This window comes from Chiloscyllium plagiosum, unplaced genomic scaffold (assembly GCF_037043375.1).
Source record: "Chiloscyllium plagiosum isolate Xiang-an unplaced genomic scaffold, Cpla_swu_hap1 HiC_scaffold_16, whole genome shotgun sequence".
Lineage (NCBI taxonomy): Eukaryota > Metazoa > Chordata > Chondrichthyes > Orectolobiformes > Hemiscylliidae > Chiloscyllium > Chiloscyllium plagiosum.
The window spans coordinates 53,636,049-53,658,813 of record NW_028270154.1 but is presented as its reverse complement, the minus strand read 5'-3'; the positions used below and the strand labels follow the sequence as shown (position 1 = coordinate 53,658,813).

At 39.3% G+C, this 22,765-nt stretch overlaps 1 protein-coding gene across 3 annotated transcripts in view; it reads left to right on the top strand.

The window, feature by feature from the left end:
* The window catches only part of cplx2b (complexin 2b), a 329,273-nt gene that overhangs the window by 289,692 nt on the left and 16,816 nt on the right, over nt 1–22,765 (top strand). For all 3 annotated transcript variants that reach the window (XM_043703759.2, XM_087995402.1, XM_087995403.1), the window contains exon 3: nt 18,273–18,448. In XM_043703759.2, the coding sequence (XP_043559694.2) occupies nt 18,273–18,448 (176 nt within the window). The remainder of the gene's footprint in view (nt 1–18,272; nt 18,449–22,765) is intronic.

Sequence of the window (22,765 nt, the reverse complement as noted above, 5' to 3'; positions counted from 1 at the left end):
TTTTATCATTAATAACTTTGATTTTAATCTAGGAGACCACTTGCTCACTTTAGGAGATTTAAAAAAATGCTAGTTCAAACTGCTTGCATAATTCTGCCATTGCTGCAAAGAGGAAGTGCTCTGGAATTACTTTTAATGGTCTGACATTCAATATAAAGTGTTATTCAACCTCAGACCAGTTGCAGCTCTTGCTACCTTACATCACAATGGTGCGGAAATCACAATATACTATCACAAGATGTCCGTCTAAGTGCCCTGTAAATAAAGAGGTTGTTGGTTGGAATCTATTTCATTCCATGCACAGTATCATCTGTAAAATATTATCTGAGTTTTTTTTGTACTGAAGAGACTCAGCAATGATGAGGTTCACTTGACTCACAAGCCCGGTCCATGACCTATGCACTCTAATTAACCCTCCCATATTTGAAAAACAAGGGTACTTTGGTTTAGTTTGAAGGTGTTAAGTGAAGAATTTCTTTTTCTCTATTCTGGACATGATTTTAATCATAAACAGTGGAATAATTGCAAAGTACCTTGGATCACAGAGAACTAAAATAAAACAGAAAGTACTGGCTAAGCACATTAGATTTGACAACATCTGTGGAGAGAGTAATGGAGTTATTATTTTAAGTTCAGCATGACTCTTTTTCAGAACGGAGGGGCTGAAAACTATGATAGCTTTTAAGCTGTTGATAAAGTAGGAGGAAGAGCAAGTGGAACAGATAGGAAAAGTGCCCCAGACCAAAAAAGCAAAAGGAGAAGCCACTGGGTCTCAACAGCCAGAAATATGTCAGCTTTGATGACAACAAATCCATAAAAACAAGACACACAGGGAGAAAGGATTATCAAAATGGAGGGAAGTGTTCATGGTCTGAAGTTGTTGAACACAAAGTTAGCTGTAAGGCTAAACTGAATACAAGGTACTGTTCCTCAAGCTTATTTTGGGTATCATTGGAGCATTGCAGCAGGTCTAGGGCACACATTTTACATGAAAACTAGATGGTGCACTGAAATGACAAGTGACTGGAAGGTCAGGGTCATTCTTGCAGATGGACCCAAGGTATTCTGCAAAGCTGTCATCTGGTCTACATTATGTCTTGCTCATGCGCAGCAGATTGCATTTTGAGCAGCAATTACAAGAGACTAGATTGAAAGAAGTACAATTATATCTACTTCACTGGGCAGGTGTATTTTGGGGCCTTGGATAGTCACTCAGCTCTCTCCCACCACTTTTTTAACAGCATAAAAAGAAATCACTTTACCAATCTTTCAGTTCTTAAAAAAAGTCATATTGGACTTGAAATGTTAACTGTGTTTCTGTCTCTACTTATGCTGCCAAATCTGCTGAGTTTCTCCATCACTTTGTTTTTTTTTTCTCATAAACAGTGGAATATGTGTGCCATACCCAGCTAGATGCTTTGCCTACCAAGTGACATTAGTCAATTTGAGCTACAGGTGAAAATGGCCATATCACATTGCTATATTACAATAAACACATGAGTAGTGTTCTCCACTAACGGGAGGCTGCCATCAAGTCAAAATGACATTCTGCCTACCACACAACTAAGTAATGTGGTACATAGGTTCCAATGCTGCTATGACACCAGGTAGGTAGGCCATACTTTTTAATGACAGGTGTACAATACCAAACAACACATCCCTTTAGGAACATAAAAACATAAGTGGACCATTCAACCCATTGGGCCTACCCTGTCATTTAATCAGATCGTGGCTAATCATCTACCTCAATGCCACTTTCCCAACACCATCTCCATAATTGCTTTATGTCACTTGTCTCCAGAAGTCTAGAGGTTATCTTTTGAAAGTGCTCGATGATTAAGCTTCCACAGCCTTCTGAGAGCATTCCAAAGATTCACTATTCTCTGAGTAAAGACATTCCAACTCATTTCAGACTTAAATGGCCAGCTGTTTATCTTAAAATTACACCCCAAATGAGACCTAAAAGCCTGAACAGATCTTTAAGATTAAGACTTTTGAAAAAGCAAAGAGGTCCTTTGCCTGAAAGCCAGTTGATCCCAAGTATTTCAGATCAAGGATTTCCAACCTGTAACTGTTTAGTTTCCCTGTCATTTCTCTGTTCTCCACCATAAATTCTCCTGTCCCCACCTATAATGGGACCATATTTGTCCTAGCTTTTTTTTCCCTTCTTATCTATTTGAAAACGTTTTTTATAGTCCACTGTCATATTTTTCGCTTCATATTTTGTTTACCCTTTCTTTAACTGTTTCTTGTTACTCTTTTGCTAGGTTCTAAATTGCTCCCAATTCTCAAGGTTAGTTTTTTGGACATCCTTATAAACCACTTGCTTTTCTTATGTCATCTTTAACTTGTTTTATTATCCACAATTGGTTCATCTTCCTTTTTTCAATGTTTCCCGCTTGAAGGAATGTATATCGATTGTGAACCATGAAGCATTTCTTTTCATTTTCCATCCTAGTTTCTTGAAATCTGCCTTCAGGTTTTCATTCCCTTTCCTACTTTTCTGCTACCTTCATTGATACCCTCTGGCTGTTCACCCACCCCATGAAGAATGTCCTCTAGTCACTCAGTGACCTTCTCAGCCCTGGAACTAGGAGGGAACATACCATTCTGGAGTCATGTCTATGCCACAGAAATGTCTGTCTGTTTCGCTAACTAATGATTCGTGTATCACAGCTTCCTTTCTTCTTTCCCCCAATCCAGCACAGCTGAGCTGTCCATGATGCTAAGAACTTGGTTCTGACTACACCCCTCTGAGGACGCAATGTCTTCACCAGCATCCAAAATGGAAAGCAAATTAGCAACGAAGACAGCAGAAGCCTGTCTGCCTCTTTGTTCTTCACCTGTTTTGTGATCATCTCTTTGTACATGCCATTCACATAGCTCTTGTTGGAGCGAAACCCCCTGACCAGGAACAAAGACTCAGGAGGCAGACAGGGTTCAGGAACATGGAGTCTTTGTTCTTATTTCAAACAATCACCAGATCATGCGAGGAGAGAGGCAAAGATCCTACCCCCCCCCCCCCCAAATCTGGCCGTGATGTTGCCATAATCTTGAGCTCTGATCGGAAGAGAGATCAGTGACACACTCTGATTTTCACAGTGAGATATAACATTTTTTATACATTTTGTGTTACAATAATCACAGAAAACATGGTCACTGTGTCCTTCTTGTTATTTTATACATCTAATCCTGTGAAACACCTAATCAATGCTGGGGATTTCTCTGGACAGGTTCTTAGATCTTATGGTGTTTAACAGACATTGTAATTTCCAGTTCAGAGTGTGGTGCTGGAAAAGCACAGCAGGTCAGGCAGCACCCGAGGATCATCGTCAATTCTCCTGCTACTTGGATGCTGCCTGACCTGCTGTGCTTTTCCAGCACCACACTCTCGACTCTGATCTCCAGCATCTGCGGTCCTCACTTCTGTAATTCATTGTAACTGCCAGGCCTTGGAATCCCTCTATGCATCCTGTTATTTCTTATTCCAAAGTTACTGGTTACACTCCTTCAGACATATCACAGACTTGCTTATCTCTAAGGACTGCTTGAATATTGTTACCCCTTGGATTCCTTTGCTATCTCTATCAAATTCTGTTACTCCTATTTTTCCAGTCTCCCAATCCTTTGTTTTAAAAAAAAACAAAAGTCAGTTGGTTCTATCTAATTGCTATAAGATTTGTAATATTGATTTCTATTATAAAATTAGTCGTATGTAAAGTTTTACAGCCATTTCTACTGATAGTACTCTTTAGCTAATGAGTTAAAGTTTCCCGAGACTAATTAACTTGCACATTTAAGTTTGAATGTTTTCCCCTAATACTTGTATTATATTTTGGCTATTTTTGCGTACCTATAATTACACTGAAATCTATCTCTGTGATTAACTGAAGAATTTTTAACTAGAACCTATTTCTTAATATTAAATAGTTCCAAAGAAGCAGCTAATGATTGCAGGATAACATTGCATGATGGGAGGATTCAGGCCCATGTCCCCAGAACACTAACCTGGCAATCTGACTTACTTGTCTAGTGACTTTACCACTATGTTACCACCTCCCACTTAAATAACAGCAGATAAGCATGCATAGCAACAGCCAACTTCCTGCCCATAAAACCGATGATCTGTGGATGAACTTAGGAAGCGATAGCAGCACAAAATTAGTGTCTAGATCCAAACTGGATCATAGGCAAGTGAGCTGGCTATCTAAATGGAGGTCCATTTTGAAAATAACCATAAAACAAAGTGTAGTGATTGCAATGAGGTCAGCCAGAGGGACCTCATAGAATATGAGTTCCCTGATTGGGGCTGTTAATGTAGTCCAATCAAGAAGTCCTGGCTGACAGATATAAACAAGAGTGTCAGAGGATCTACTCACTCTGTTCTAGTTGGGCCAGTATCAAGTATTATGCACCTGTAAATTAAAGGTGACTTGGTGACGGGATACTGGTCTTCGTGGAGTTAACTCGCAAAGAACTGAAAACAAGAGTGGTTGGAGATGATTAAATGCCTCAGTTTGTGTTATGAACTAGAGAATTAATTAAATCACCCAGTTCAACCAAATGCTTCAATTATCTTCATGTCCCCTCTTCCATTATAACACACAAGTGGAATATTCATTATAATCAAAAGTACATTGGAGGAAAATGTAGGCTAATGTCTACAATTTAAGAGCTACTAGAGATCTGATAAATCCATCCTAAAAGTGCATCCTGTTTCGATACATTAACCCTCTTTGACTCAGATTATTCAGATTTATCATGAATAATAATTGATCCATGTATATGTGACAAAAAGGCAAATGTCCTAGAACATCAAAATCATACAAGTAAAGTCTAACTTACTTTACAGTTTTCAAGGGTGGATACAGAAGTTTTCCTCAAGTGATTGCAAGAAAATGGATTTGGGGATGGATTATGAATATCTGAATAGAGGCAAATAGGTAAACAGTGACAACATGGCATGCAGCCTAAGGGTAATAATTGATTTAAATCAGTGAGAATGTGTACATGGGGCATTGTGGTGTGGCTGTAGTCCAACTTATTACATGTTCAATTTCTGCAGAAGGTCAAAGCTTTTGGAAAGAAAAAATGACTGCTTCTTCACAAATAATTCAAACAGCATTATAACTGGGACCCATTTATTATTCCCTGATCCATCTCATTGCTAACTTTCCAACCTCCTATTAAAAATAATTTAAATTGTACACCATACACATTAGTACGTACTCAATGTTATGGAACCATTCAAGTTTAATTGATTCCAGACCTCATGCCTGAAATTGTACTCATCCCTACTGGCCACCTCAAGACATGCATTTTAATATGCTGATCAGTCTCTTTCTGAATATGGAGGCAATTGAAACATGGATCAATGGTATGCCAAGAAACATTATGAGTAGAATTCAACATATGGGCATATTGATCCAATTACTTTGAAAAGCACAATAGAAGACTGCAAGACAGTCAAGGAGTTAAATTGACAGCAATGTTAAAAGGTCAAAACCTGATCAGTAACCACATCCTCAACTGGAATGACCATGTAATTTGTATTTTGAGTGAACAAGGACTGAAAGTTATACTCAACCTCATTAGTGGGACTCACAAAAACTTTGAATAGTCAGGCTTCATTTTAATTTAGTAGCTGAGCTTTAGAAAATTTTAACTTTGGATGGACAGTTAGCCAACCAAAATGCTGATGCAAACTCTTGAATGGCTATTTTGACAGGGACAAGTGACGGAAGGCATAGGAATGTGTTTTAAATGACCAGGTGAACACTCATCTCTCTATGGACAGTTAGTTATATTGCTCTACATACAATTGCATTGGGAGGGGTTTGTGAGGTGTGCTCTACACCTAGTAGGAATCTAAAATTGCAACTGAATCCATTGAATATTATCAGTCCTCAAATTGCACACGTTAAATAACCTCGCCACCTGTTTTGGACCAGTATTACACCACACCTGCTTCTCAGCCAGCTCCAAAAACAAGGCAGGTAAATGACGGCAGGAATAGGGCGATAAGTGCTTTTCATTGCACTGTTGCTAATTCTCGCCAAGAAAAGTAGATGCAAATTGGCCCTGATTCAGTGGCCATGCTGAGCTTTGCAACAGACTGTGAGAGCCCATTACTGCTTTTCAATCTGTTGAGGAAATACACATTGGCCCTTTCTGTATGAATCTGCAAATTTTGTTACTGAGCAAACAAAGGTCACACTGAACAGGAAGGTAGTTTCTATCATTGAAATATGTTTTTAGCCCCTAAGAGTTTCAGATTATTTATTAAATAAAACAAGAAGTATTCACTTTATGTAAAACTCATCTTAGGTTTTCAACTGTTCTAGTGATCATAACCATATTACGCATGTGAATATTACAAGCAATTTTCTTCCGACATTTCAATTATATACTTAGTTTAGCCAGAGCCCCAAATGAGCCCCAAACCCCTAATTGCTCCTCTGTGCAAATTCTATGAATTACTGATTGATTTAAGACTAACAATTTACCAAACTGTATGCCAAAACATGCCAAAATGCTTGTTAAGAATTTTTCATAGATCATAATAAAAAGAAAGATTTTTGAAACTCTGTTTCCAAAATTCATATGGATGTGAAATGGTATATTTTATTTAAAAGTAAATAATTTTGTTGAAGTTAAGGTTATCTAATATGGAAGTGTAATTTGTAATGATGGTCAATGCTGTATTACATGGGAAGGACAATGCATTGAATAGAATAGAAATGTATTGACATATGTATTTTTACATGAAAATACGGTGGAATTCTTTATAAAAACCAAAAGAATTGTGGATACTGTAAAACAGAAACAAAACCAGAAATTGCTGGAAAAGCTCAGCAATTCCTCAGCCGGACCCGAAACGTTAATTCTGATTTCTCTTAGAACATTGAACATTACAGCACAATGCAGGCCCTTTGGCCCTCAATGTTGTGCCGACCTGTGGAGCCAATCTGAAGCCTATCTATCCTACACTATTCCATTTTCGTCCATATGACTATCTAATGACCATTTAAATGCCCTTAAAGTTAGCGAGTCTACTTCTGTTGCAGGCAGTGCATTCCATGCCCTGTCTACCCTGAGTAAAGAAACTACCTCTGACATCTGCCCTATGTCTATCAGCCCTCAATTTAAAGCTACATCCCCTTATGCTAGCCATCGCTATCTGAGGAAAAAGGCTCTAACTTTCCAACCTATCTACCCTCTGATTCTCTTATATGTCTCAATTAAGTCACTTCTCAACCTTCTCTTTAACAAAAACAGCCTCAAGTCCCTCTGCCTTTCCTCATGAGACGTTCCCTCCATATCAGGCAACTTTTGCTTAGGAAAATCTGGTTGGCACAGACAAGTTGGGCTGAAGGGTCTGTTTCTGTGCTGAATTATTCTATGAAGAGACTGTTTCACACTGAGGTTTCATCCATGACAGCCACGCTGATAAATAAAAGATGGGATCATCTAATGAACCCCAAACAAGCTGACAGGATGGAACAAGGTTAAGCCTCCAGCATAAAAACAAAGCAAAGCTCTCAATGATGCTGCCAGACTTGTGGAGCTTTTCCAGCAATTTCAATTTTTGTTTGTGAAAAATTTTAAAAGTTGCCACACCACAGAGCCAAATTACTGACAGAGGTCATACATAATAATAAAAAAATGTAAAAGTTCATCACAGTTCAGTTACTGGCTCTGGGGCTCAGAGAAAGCCAATTAAATTTTTAGAAATACTGCATATTGTGATAAGCTCAGTACATGTTAATAAATCAGTTTGAAGTGAAGGCTATGTCACAGATAAGAGGAATCAAAAATGGCTATAACATAATTGACACTGTCGAAGGTAACTCTATTTGTTTTGTATTACATAGCAACTGAAAGTAAAATGAATGTATTTACATATTTCAAGTTTCAAATCGAAAACAAAGTAGCTCTCGTCATTAATGCTCTTAGCATAATATGTCTAAGGATACTACATCACCCCATAGAATTATAAAGAACATAAAGAACAGAGACAGACCATTTGGCCATATCACTTCATGCTAATGTTTATACTCCATTGGAACCACAGCACAACATTCCTTATCCAAATTTGTCCACTTAACGTTCAATCCTGTCCTTCTTCACATGTTTATCTGGATTCCTCTCAAATTTATTTGTGCCATACACCTGAACTATTTATTCTTCTAGCAGGTTTCACATTTTTACCACTTTCTATGCAAAATAATCCTCTTTTTGATTCCTTGATAGTCTTACATAGATGGTTTCTAGAGTTGCCTTCCATGTGATTTCTTATCCTGTGTCTAACAAGTAAAACACATTAGTCTTATAAAAGAGTTTTTTTTACTTATACTGCTAAGAAAATGTCATACTGATTACAACTCTACATCTATTGCTCCATTAAGTAGACTAAATTCACATTCACATGAACCACTTTTTATCTGATTATTTCCTCTCTCCTTTATGCTACTAGAAAATAAGACCATAAGACATAAGAGCAGAAATTAGGCCATTCAGTCCATCAAGTCTGTTCCGCCATTCAATCATGGCTGAAACTTTTCTCAACCCCATTCTCCTGCTTTCTCCCTGTAACCCTTGATCTTCTTGATACGCAAGAACCTTTCTATCTCTGTCTTAAATATACTCAATGACCAAGCCTCCACAGCTTCTGAGGCAATGAATGCCATAGATTCACCACTCTGTGGCTGAAGAAGTTTCTCCTTATCTCCACTCTAAAAGGTTTTTCCTTTACTCTAAGACAATGCTTTGGGGTCCTAGTCTCTCCTACCAATGGAAACATCTTCCCAACATCCACTCTGTCCAGGCCATTCAGTATTCTGTATGTTTCAATTGGATACCCCCGTTATCCTTCTGAACTCTGAGTCTAACTGCAGAGTCTTCAAATGTTCCTCATATGTTAAGCTTTTCATTCCTGGGACCATTCTTGTATACCTCCTCTGAACACGATCCAAGGCCAGTAAATCCTTCCTGAGATATGGGGCCCAAAACTGCACACAATATTCCAAATGTTGTCTGACCAGAGCTTTATAGAACCTCAGAAGTACATCCCTGCTTATATGCTTCACGTCCTCTCAAAATAAATGTCATCACTGCATTTGCCTGCCTAACTACTGACTCAACCTGCAGAGAATCCTGGAGTAGAACTCCCAAGTCTCTTTGCACTTCAAACTTCTAAATTTTCTCCACATTTAGAAAATAGTCCATGCCTCTATTGTTTCAACCAATGTGCATGACTTCACACTTTCCCGCATTGTACTCCATCTGCACTTAATCAGCATTCCCTCTACACTTCCAATCCTCTCCAAGCTAGCAGCTACTATGGGTGGATTCTTATCGGGGTCTAATTAGTGTGGGCTAAAGTGAGATTTGTGGATGAGATGGTCAGTAAGACCCAACTCAATGTCAAGAGCATCTTGTTTCATCTCTTATACTTTTCAGAAGCAGCATTTCTTACTGGACAGCAGCATGTTGCAAATTAAGGGATATGATTGCTTGTTTAATGCCTTTTTCATGGACAAACTCGCCTTATTAATATTTAATTTCCTATTTTACCAAATCCACCAAACAAGCTGAACATACAGAAAACTCCACTTGGAAACCAGAACAGGTACCTGATGCATTTAGCACGCTGTTTGTTCTGAGGGGCTTCCATGTTTCATACATGTAAAAACCATCCCAGAGCATGATACGCAGACACCAGCCACATGTGTCCATCATTCACAGGTATTGGTATATGACATTTGCCAACCCCTTATGATCATCTTTACACCTCTTTGATTCACTGGGGTAGGGGGGGAGGCTGTCACTCTGGAAGCACACCCTAGCATTGCAAGGTATACTGGCAATTAGTATTAAGAGGCTGCTACAAGCATACTTTGTGTGTTTTACAATTGGAACAGGCTGTGTCTCAGGGCTGCTCGCTTGCTGTATTTGTATTCACTAATTTAGCATCTATCTGCCTGCTTGCTGCACCCTTGGCTTGCATTGCCATGCCAATTAACACATTTGCACAACTGGGCAGCATGTATTCCTAGTCATCAGTATTCAATCAAGGGGACATGCACACAGTACACACAACCAAGAAGTGTGCTACGTTATTCTCACACCCACACCATGTGCAGTACTTTACATAGAAAATAGATGTCATCATGGCCATTGGGTAGAAATGGTGTACAATGAATGACATGGACAGCAGGGTTAGTTTGAGGGCTGCAATGGAATGAAGAGTGGCCCTCACTCAGTTGGCAGGATGTGGATGATTCATTGTCCCTTCAGGAGCGGTCTCAGATTTCTCCTGCAAGGGTCAGGATTTTCTCCTCATATGGGCTGAGGAGCCGAATGACAAGCATCTCTCCACACATACAAATTATCTCGGCCCTGTTGTGTGCTGTCTTCTCTCAGTAATGAGAGAAAGTGAAGAATTGAGTGAGATGAAAATTGGTGGCACAGCTGGAAGTTCTTATAGATGTATATGGTAGGCAGTTAATGAAGTGAGTTTGGCAAGAGACTGCAAAAAGTCTCTCTTGGCCTCACAATGGAAATCCCTTTAAATAGCTCCATGCAACTCAGACTTGCCAAAGAAATATAAGATTCAGCTCTATATTTTCATTCAACATTATATAACCATTGATCAGTTGACATTGATAAAATAACTTGCCTATGACATAAAAAAAAGCCTGCTACCATGTAATTATCTTATGCTGCTTTCCAGAACAGTCCTGAAACAATTAAGGTGAGGGTATTAGAATAAGTTGAGAGATACTTCTATTTTGTCTTTTTTCAAATATGGTGGTTCATTTGACTGTGTTCCGATGAATGTTGTTTTCATGCTGTGGTGAACCAAATCATAATTTACAGTGATAGAAATGCCAATGTCAAAAGCAGTTATAGAATTCAAATGCAAAATATGAAAGTCTTTCTGTCTTGAGGGAAATGAAAAATTAAAATGATTTACAGCTTTTTATACTGGAATGTTACTCGATTAGGAAACCCAGGTTGAATACCAACGTTAATTGACATTCATGCTGATCCTATCCATGTCAGAAAAAAAATGCTGCTCCTGACATCAGTAAAGACTGCTTCTTCATCAATGCCACAGAGAACACCAGTGGATCATCTTATTTAAATTGCTTTATGCTTGACCAGTCCACACCACCACTGTAAAAACAGAGTATAAATGCATGCTAAGTAGGGGCTGGTTCGCTTAGTTGGCTGGATGGCTGGTATGCGATACAGAATAACACCAACAACATGGGCTTAATTTATGCACTGGCTGAGGTTACCACAAAGGACTCCTCCTTCTCACCCTCTCCCCTCACCTGAGGCTAAACCAGGCTAAACCACAACCAGTCCTCCGTCTCTAATGAGACAGCAGCTCTACAGTGATTTTATCTTTAAATGCATGCTGAGGACAAACTAAGCTAAGAGAAAACGCATTGGAAATCTGTATAAGGTTACAATGGATTGTATTTTTATTCTTTGCCTATTGCGACACTTCTTATATAATTTATGCTCATACAACTAATTGGCTATTAGTGAATATCATCACAAAAATACCTTTCCCATTTTTTTTAAAACTGATGATTAAAAATTCAAAACTCCAAATGGAAAGCAAAATTAAAATTGTTAGCCCTACAGTAAGTATACAGCACAGTGGGCCTGTGCAGTACAAACTATAACAGATGATGGGAGGAGATCTCAGTAATTAATACAGGCAGCAAGATAAAGATGAAACAATTCAAAGTTAAAGATGAGAATTTGAAAGTGATTCTTTGGGACACTGGGAACCAATGGATCTTAATACGACCTGAAATGATGGTTTACAGACAAGCATGATTTGAATATTCCAGGTGACATAGATTATGGATCCTGGAGGCGGAAAGTCAAGCAATGAGAGCACTGGGGTAAAATAAAATCAGACATAATGTTCATTAAATGATGAATTCACACCACTGCTCGTCATATTGTGTTGCTGAAACCTTGGTCATCATAAGGGAGACTTGTTGCCTTTCCTCCTTTACAATCAGGATTTAGAGGACCCATTATTGTTTCTAATATGGTAGAGGAAAGCCATGATGGTCTAACAATAGGTTTCTTGTCTTAGTCGAAGAGTGTGGTGCTAGAAACGCACAGCCGGTCAGGCAACATCTGAGGAGCAGGAGGATCAATGTTTCAAGCATAAGCCCTTCATCAGGAGTAAGGCTTGTGGCCTAAGGGGGCTAAGAGATAAATGAGATGGGGGTGGGGCTGGGGGAAAGGTAGCTGGGAATGCGATAGGTAAATGAAGGTGGGGGTGAAGGTGCTAGGTCAGAGAGGAAGTTGGGAAGGAAGATGGACAGGTAGGACAGTTCAAGAAAGCAATGCTGAGTTGGAAGGTTGGATCTGGAATAAGGTGGGGAGGAGGCACTACATTCTTCGACTTTGATCTCCAGCACCTGTAGTCTTCCCTTTCTTCTAGTTTCTTGTCTTAATCAAACAATTTGCATCGAAGAAACTATGAACAAGTTACATTGTTTTTCCATAACAATATCTATTATATCAATGAGGGAATCGAGATGATAGGTCTACCTTTTTTCAGAATCCAGAACTGTTCTCTGTACCCAAGTTCTTATGACATCAACAAAATGGGCAGTACTTATTGCATTCTACTACCCATTTTGGTGATGCCATAAGGACTTGGGTAGAGAGAACAGCTCTGGACTCTGAAAAAAGATAGAGCCATCATCTTGATTCTTTTATTGATATGATAAATATTGTTATGGAGAATAATGCATCTTTAGAGCTAACCCTCTCAGAACTAAAAACCTTAAACTGCATACCACCCCACCCATGTTTCTTCTTGCTGTTCTTCACATTGATATATATCATCTATATAATTACATTTACCACTCCCCATTGCCGCTCAGTCTCTGTCTTCACAAATTCAGGCAATCTGACGGTTTCAACTATCCTGTCAGAAAGCACTATCTTTTAGTTTGTGAAATTGGTCGGACTTTGTTCTGAGGTCTTTTGACCATGTTTTACTTATTAGCCATATGTGGTCTCTAAGTCTGTTTAAACAGGAGGCCCTTTCATATCTTGGATGGCCTTTGCGGAGGATGTCATTCCGTCTGAAGCAGGAATTGGTCAATGACATTAACGGGAGGACCCTTAATCTCCTGAGTTAAGGAACGCTTGCCTGCTGAAATTAGTTCTTCGTGGAAGATAGAGTCATAGAGTCATAGTCATAGAGATGTACAGCATGGAAACAGACCCTTCGGTGCAACCTGTCCATGCCGACCAGATATCCCAACCCAATCTAGTCCCACCTGCCAGCACCCGGCCCATATCCCTCCAAACCCTTCCTATTCATATACCCCTCCAAATGCCTCTAAAATGCTGCAATTGTACCAGCCTCCACCACATCCTCTGGCAGCTCATTCCATACACATACCACCCTGTGTGAAAAAGTTGCCCCTTAGGTCTCTTTTATATCTTTCCCCTCTCTCCCTAAACCTATGCCCTCTAGTTCTGGACTCCTCGAACCCAGGGAAAAAACTTTGTCTATTTATCCTATCCATGCCCCTCATAATTTTATAAACCTCTATAAGGCCACCCCTCAGCCTCCGACGCTCCAGGGAAAACAGCCTCAGCCTGTTTAGCCTCTCCCTATAGCTCAAATCCTCCAACCCTGGCAACATCCTTGTAAATCTTTTCTGAACTCTTTCAAGTTTCACAACATCTTTCTGATAGGGAGGAGATCAGAATTGCACGCAATATTCCAACAGTGGCCTAACCAATGTCCTCCCAACTCCTGTAGTCAATACACTGACCAATAAAAGAAAGCATACCAAATGCCTTCTTCACTTTCCTATCTACCTGCGACTCCACTTTCAAGGAGCTATGAACCTGCACTCCAAGGTCTCTTTGTTCAGCAACACTCCCTAGGACCTTACCATTAAGTGTATAAGTCCTGCTAAGATTTGCTTTCCCAAAATGCAGCACCTCTCATTTATCTGAATTAAACTCTATCTGCCACTTCTCAGCCCACTGGCCCATCTGGTCCAGATCCTGTTGAAATCTGAGGTAACCTTCTTCGCTGTCCACTACACCTCCAATTTTGGTGTCATCTGCAAACTTACTAACTGTACCATTTATGCTCGCATCCAAAGGACCCAGCACCAATCCTTGTAGCACTCCACTTGTCACAGGCCTCCAGTCTGAAAAACAACCCTCCACTACCACCCTCTGTCTTCTACCTTTGAGCCAGTTCTGTATCCAAATGGCTAGTTCTCCCTGTATTCCACGAGATAGATAGCTGCTGTTTTGAGATAGATATTCCTTTCTTTGCAGATATCAAGAGCAGTCACTGTCACCTCACTGCTGGAATTCAAATCTTTTCCAAATGTTTGCACTAAGGCTATAATGAGGTCAGGAGCTGAGTGAACCTGGCAAAACCCAAAGTGAGCATCAGTTGCACTTTTGTACACTGTAACCTTTGTTTTTTCACCCATGATTTATGATCTGCTGGCATAGTGATACTTACATCTATATCAAAACTTAAAAATTAATGAGATGTCCATTGATATAAATGAATTCTTACCAAATGGTTTGGTTTGGATCACCAATTTGCTGTAGGAATATATTTCTCTTCTACTATAGATTGTTCTATCTCATCTTCATCTCTCGGTGAGTAGCTATTTGACCTGATGCTGCTGTGTGACACCGTTCTACTTCAAGAGCTTAGTGATCAGCACCTGCTGCCTCAAAGCACCAGGGACCTGGATTCAATTCCAGCCTTGGGTGACTGTGTAGAATTTGCACATTCTCCCCTTAGCTGCATGGGTTTCTGCCGAATGCTCCAGTTTCCTCCCACAGTCCAGATGTACAGGTTAGGTGGATTGGCCAGGTTGTCATGTCCAGTGACTTGCAGACCAGCTGTAGTAAATGCAGGGTTATGTGAATAGGGTAGGGGGGGCTTGGTTTGGATGGGATAATCTTTGTAGGGTCAGTACAGGCTTGGTGGGCTTAATGGCCTCTTTCCATACTATAGAAATTCTATCATTTCCTACATCTTCTGTAAGTTACCTGTTATTTTACAATATAGCAATTATTTTAATAACTTTTCAATCAAATGTGCTTTCTTTGTACCTGTGAGGTTTCCTTGTTCTGCAACACCAACATTAATCTTACTATCTGCCATCTGGCTGACACTCTTATTGATTTCTCAAATGTGTCGTACAAACTGAATGGATTCTGTTGCTCTCCTCTGATAAACGTTGTTGTTATCCTCTGAGGATTTCTCTGTAGATCCTCCTGATTTCTACTGACGTACAATCCGAATGATTTTCTTCAAAGTCGAATCTTCTTTGCACAATAATGTTCTCAAATGTTCATCTCTTACAGTTACTAACTGTCTGCACAAGTCATTCTGTCAAAAGCTGTGGCTAGAGAATGTTCCTGAGTTTGCTGGAATTCACTTTGTTGTCCATCCTGTTGTGTGGTGCAACTAAATTAAAATTCCAGTCTGCGTCACTGCTCAAAGTGTTGTTTTTATTAGCATACTCTTGGTATGCAGTGGTTTTAAATTACAGGGCCTGCTTTATCGAGTAAATTAAATGCCATCTTGGCCTTCATAGCGTGCAGATTTGAGTACAAGGATCAGAAATGTCTTGCTGCAATTTTATAGACCTTGTGAGACCACACCAGGAGTATCATGTGCTGTTTTGGTGTTCTTATCTAAAGAACAATGCTCTGGCTATGGAGGCAGTGCAGCAAATATTGACCAGACTGATTCCTGAGATGGCAGACCTGATGAAGAAAGACTGGATTAGTGAGGACTATGTTCACTGGAGTTTATAAGAGTGGGGGTGGGGTATCTCACAGAAACCCATAAAAGTCTAACAGGACTTGACAGGGTAAACACAAGAAAAATGTTCCCAAAGACTGGGGAATCCAGAACCAGGGTAATGCTCTAAGCTACTTCTGACTGGGATGGAGTGAAATTTCTGCAGCTAGAAAGTGGTGAGTCAATGGAATTCTCTGCCACAAAAAAATGGCTGAATGTTTCAAGAAGCTGTTAGATGTGGCTCTTAAGGTCAAAGAGATCAAAAGGCATGGGGAGAAAGTAGAAATTAGGGAATGTGTTGGATGATTAGCCAGATGATCCTATTCTCTACAATTCTACATTAGTGTGGTAGATGAAAATCATTAGACAGTCCTTTGAGAACAGGCTACTGTGTTAAAGCCAAGATGTCATTTATTGCATGATAGCGATAAGGTACAAGATACATTGATATGATAGATGTGTTACTCAGACAATGAGGAAACCAGTCTCCTTCTACATCCAGAGATATTATGCTTTTCCCTAGCCAAGTCCATGTGGTGTCATAACACGGGTTAATGCTTAATGCTCTTTTCAGCAGAACTGCTGCAGGCAGGTCACAAATCATGACCCTTGTGCCTGAAAAAAGGTATTTTTACTCATTTTTTACCCCCAAATGTTTCATAAACTTGCAAAAGAAGTACAGAATTCTCCCATCCAGGATTAATTGACTGAAGTGGACACAATTCAAATAAACATCAGTTATTTTTATGACCAACAGCTTCTGAGGACTATATTTTCCACTAATTGATTATGAATGGGCAGAAAATTAAATCTTCTCAGGCCCCAAGTCAAATTCATCCTGGTGACTAGGAACACTGCCAAGGGAAGTGGGCATTGCACACTGAGCACTGCGGTTTCATCTGATAAACGGAAGATCACCAGACTGCACAAACAGAAATTTCTGCCATTTTTGAGCTGCCAGCTACCAACACATAGGTTTTGCTCACACTGTGGAGCCGGAAATGAGGATTTCAGACTTTATTTTGAGAGTAACAACCTGTTGTTTTTAACTGGCTATTTCCAATTGCTGTCAGTCTTAGCCTTCCTCAGGGCTAGGAATCACAATATCCCAGGACAGCAATTCACACATACATATGCAGCCAGTCTATAGAATACAAAATAGTGAGACCCACTTTAAAACCAATTTACAGGGAGGCTAGTTGCACCAGCCATACATAAATGTAAGAAAGTTATAAAATTAGATCACTCTGCAATGATACAGCAACTTCAGGTACTGGAGCATTAACCGTGTCCTCCAAGATCTGTGGGCAGCTAGAAACAAATACAGTGGATCTAAGAGAAATGGCACAGTTTAAATATCACTTCAGTGTCTCAGTGCCAGCTCTTACCAACACAATAACAGCAACAGACTTTTCACTGGCAGCTAATCCTGATTAAATCTACATGTGTTATTTGTTTTGGGGAATGTGCATAATACTGTAGTCACGGTAAAATAAATCATTCTGGCATTTTATTGGAACTTATGGTTGGAAATGCTAGAGAACATAAATGTTTAGAGGTTAAGCACTGTAATTTAGATATTTTTCTTCCCAATTTATATTTAATTTATTAAATATTAATAGCTGTCAACTAAAAGGAGCTCTGTTCTTTTCATGTGGCTTAACTATGGACTTTTATGTAACCATTAAAATAATTTTAGTCAGTGAGTTTTCAACAGAAGAATTGCTTTAAACAATTTTATTAGAAATAAATGCCTAGCTTACTGAAGCGTAATGATGAATGCAGAACATGATCCAACCATTTGAAAACTTATATCCTTCCAGCCTAGTTTCTTCAGTATTTTGTTTGTATACCTCAGTTGCAGTCTCCACTTAACAGAAAGATGAGAATAATTCTTAGGTACTGAATTGCACTATTTGAAATGTAATGTTAAGTTTGAGAAAGGCTGTGGAAACATTCTAAAAACTAAAATGACTGCAGGATTATTGAGAAGGAGTAGGGGTTGTTGAGATGAATAGGACAGTTCTTGCAAAGAGCCAATGCATGCATTTTACATGTGCTTCTGTGCTGTGAGATTCTATGATAAAAGAAACATGTGCCATGGCTTAAGTAAAAAACCTGTGTGGCAAAGGTCAATATTTCAATGCACTGCTTCAAATTTCTCAGTGGATGCAGAAGCTGTCATGATTAATGAGCATCACCAGAAATGTGTGCAATAATTGTTTGGAACTTTTCTTTTATATGCAGTCAAAACCTGTTCAAACTAAAGAGTTCCCATTGCAAAACCTGCCATGGCCCACCTCCACATGACCCCAGTTTTGTCTACTTCACCAAACTAGAACTAATATCATTTGAAGAATCAATATCTTTGATCAATGCCTTTGATTTTCATGGCTCTGTTATATGTTATTATTTCATACAGGGGCCACCAAAGATATGGGCAAAATGTTGGGAGGTGATGAAGAAAAAGACCCTGATGCACAGAAGAAGGAAGAAGAGAGACAAGAGGCCCTTCGTCAGCAGGAAGAAGAGCGGAAGCAAAAGCATATTAGAATGGAAGCTGAGCGAGAAAAAGTGCGGCAACAAATACGAGATAAGGTAAGCAATGTTAATTTTTTTTGCAACAATTAATGGATAAACTGTTACCAATTAATTTTGTAATAAATATGTTAGTGAAAAGTAAGATCCTTAACAGAAGAATGGAAGGAACAAAACTTAAAAAGTTAATAAATAATTTCCAGCAAAATCATTGTCAAGTAAAACACTGCAATAAAGTCATCCTCAGGCTTCTGGTCTCACAAATACCATTGTTCCCTAGTTTGGCATATAATATGGTGCCTTAATGACGTGGTGCATGTTACGTTTTTAAACTGCCTTTTAACTGAGTGATAGCACACAACTAACATATGACAAAGATCAGTAAATTGATATCAGGGAAAATATATCAAAATTATTAGATTTTCATGTTAACAAACTCACCACTCGTACTTGTACAGCAATTCAACAAAGTTCAGTTCTTCTCATCAAGATTGCCACTTTGCAATTCTGTAAATTAGCTGCCACTCTACATCAATTTATTCACACTATTTTACTGATTCAGCTGTTTGTAATACATTGCTTCATTGCCATTCGTGTTTTACCCAGTTTGTTTTCAATAAATTAACAGTGAAATCTTCATTTGTGCCACCTTTTTCAGACCATTCTAATAGACTACTCCATTCACCCAAATAGATAGTATCACTCCTTTTTTGAAATGTAGATATGAGCACAATGTAGATTGTTATTTTAAGAAGAGTGGAGCAGTCTAACATATGAATAAGGAAGCAGCATCCTATGGTCAGAAATCATATGCAAGAAACTATTGACAAAAAGAAGCAACTATACCCAAATGACACCTAATCAATCTCTTTATAACTTGATATTTATTTGACATCACATAGCCTTGACATCTCTTACCTCGTTTGAAAGAAAGGATAATACGAAATTCATTCATTCAAGGGATGAGGACATCGCTGGCTCAGCCAGCATTTATTTTCCATCCCTAATTGCCCAGAGGGCAGTTAAGAGTCAACCTCATTTTTGTGGGTCTGATATCACATGTAGGCCAGACCACGTACAGATGGCAGTTTCCTTCCCTGAAAGACATTAGTGAAGCAGATGGATTTTTCCAACAATCGATTCATGGTCATCACTAGACTCTTAATTCCAGATTTTTGTTGAATTCAAATTCCACCATCTGCCATGACAGGATTTGAACCCAGGCCTCCAGAACATGGCCTAGGTCCATGGATTAACAGTCCTGTGATAATACCACTAGGCCATCGCCTCCCCCAAAAGTTAATTTAACACGTTGTAATGTCATCTATTAAGACTACAAGACATAGGAGCAGAATTAGACCATTTAGCCCATTGAATCTGCTCCACCATTCGATCACGGCTGATATATTTCTCAACCCCATTCTCCTCCCTTCTCCCCGTAACCCTTGATCAAGGACCTACCTACCTCTGTTGAAAATTCACTCCATGGCTTGGCTTCCACAGCCCTCTACGGGAATGAATTCCCTAGATTAACCATCTTTTGGCTGAAGAAATTCTTCCTCATCTCAGTTTATAGTAATACAACAAATACTAATTTAAATAACATGAATTTCGCTCAAATGTGTTGTGGAGAGAGCTTGACCAATGCAACTTTTGTGAAATTTCTGAGTATTTGGATGTGCTTAGTGAATGATAATGTTTTTGAAAAAATAACCTCAAGTGATTAATTTCCAAGTTAACAGTGTTTGTGGGCTTTCTGGGTTAAAGTACCTATTATATATTAAAAACAAGCAATAAAAGATATGCCCTTTAAATGTTGTAGAGGAGACAGTTTCAAATCAATAATATTGAGCTTAACTCTAAGCAGGCATCTGCATTAGAATCAATCAATCTGCACTAATAGCTTTGCTCATAATTTAATGAAGTGGTAAGTTCATATATTTTGCATTGGTGAAATGAGTATTTCAAGTCACAATGGCTCTTATATTTTCCTTGTCTTTGAGCCAGGAGACCTGGGTTTACGTCCCATCTGCTCCAGAGGTGTTGATAACATTTCTGAACAGGTTGATTATAAACAGCAATGGGACTCTTGTGGTGCAGTGATAGTGTCCCTGCCTCTGAGTCAGGGTAGCCAGTTTTAAGTCCCACTTGTTATAAATGTGTATAATTACGATGAAGAAACTACATGAGTGAAAAATATCGACTTGATCCCTTTCTCAGCAATCTACCTGCCACTAATGTGTCTGTCTTGCACAGTATCAAATTACCACCATGCAAAGCATTTATGGTAACATCATACTAATGGGTACAGATTTTGAAGAGGTCTAGCAAAGCAAACTGGACATCCATACAGCACTGTGGGCCATTAGCAGCAGCAGAATTATATTTATCTACAATCTGTAACCTCATGGCCCAGCATATCCCTTGTGTTAACATAACAATTGAGCTGGGAAATGAATCCTGCTTCAATGAAGAGTGCAAGGGAATATGCCAAGAGCAGCATCAGGGATATCTAAAAATAAGGTGTCAGTCTGGTGACAACAGATCTGTGCTAAAACAGCAGAAGCATCATGTAAGAGACAGGGCTAAGCAGTCTCACAGCTAACAGATCAAATCTAAGCTTTTGACTCCAGCCACCTCCCGTCATGAATAGTGATGGACAATTAATAGCTAACAAGAGATGAATGCTGAACATATATCCCCATTCTCAAACATCCTCATTCATCCCACACTAGTCACAGGCCTTTGATAAACCATCCTCTATCACCACCCTCTGTCTCCTACTGTCAAGCCGATTTTGTATCCAGTTGCCTAGCTGTCATGTGATCTAACTTGAAAAATCAGTCTATCATGTGGAACCTTGTCAAAGGTCTTGCTAAAGTCCAATTAGACAATTTCTACTGCTCTGCCCTTAACTATTTCTTGGTTATATCCTCAAAAAGCACAAACGCAATCAAGTTTGTAAGACACAATTTCTTATGCACAAAGCCATGCTGACTATCCCTAATCAGTTCTTGCCTCTCCAAATACATGTAATCCTGTCTCTCAGAATCCCCTCCAACAACTTACCTACCACTGATGTGAAACATACTGTCTGTAGTTCCAAGACTTTTCTTTGCAGCCTTTCTTAAACAAAGGCACAGCATTAGCAACCCTCCAGTCTTCAGGCACCTCATCCCTGACTGTAGATGTTTATATAGCTCTGCTAGTGGCCCTGCAATTTCTTCGTTATCTTCCCAGAATGTCCTGGGATACACCTGATCAAATCCTGGGGATTTATCTACCTTTATGCATTTTAAGACCTCCAGCACCTCCTCTTCCAACATTCAGACTGATTTCAATACATTACTGTTTATTTTCCCAAGTTCCCTAGCTTACATGTCCTTCTCCACAGTAAATACCAACATGAAATATTTGTTTAATATCTCACCTACCTCCTGTGTTTCCACACGTAGATGGCCTCATTGATCTTTAAGGTGCCCAATTCTCTCCCTTGTTTCTTAAAAAACAGGATAGTGGGCGAGTTTCTCTCTATGCATTGTGCATCCCATTCAACTCGGGAAGACAGCCTATCCTCTTTTCTATCGGGCAGCACTCAAAGCGCATACTTCAAAGATTTTCAGAATCTCTCATCAAGGTTGAAGAGTTACCTTCTTAGGTTTTTATGAGGCTTGCCGTCATCCAGAAACTGTGACTACAAGAGTTGGTCAGGGGGCTTTTGCAGCAAATAACTCACCTTTTGATTCTCCAAAGCCTGTCTACCATCTCCAACACATAGTTTAGGAGTGTGATGAAATATGCTTGACTTGCCTGGATGGGTGCAGTTCCAAGATCAGTCCAGAAGCTTTACACCATCCAGGACAACACACCTCATTTGAATGATACCACATCTACCACTTTCAACATTCAGTGCCTTCATCATTGATACAGAGTGGTAGAAGTGTGTATCATCAACAGAATTTTATGCCAAACTTTTTTAACAGTGTCTTCCAAACCCATGACTTCTACCACTTAGAAAGAGAACGACAGCAGATGAGTGTAAGCTGCTTGGAAGTATGCCTCCAAGTCACACACATCCTGACTTGAAATTATATCAACACTCCTTCATTATCACTGAGTCATACTTCTGGAACTCCTTTCTAAAGAGAGCTGTGGGTATTCTTATTCTCCAAGGATTGCAGCAGCTCAAGAAGACAGTTGACCATCACTTTCTCAAGAGCAATTAAAAATGGGTAATAATTATTGGTCTAGCCAGTGACACTCACATTCATTAGACAAAAAGAAATTTGAAGCATCCTGGGCAGACAGTTAAAACAGAGGTCAGACTCCTTGGATATGTTAAAACAATCTCGATAACGGTTGAATTACCCAGTAACT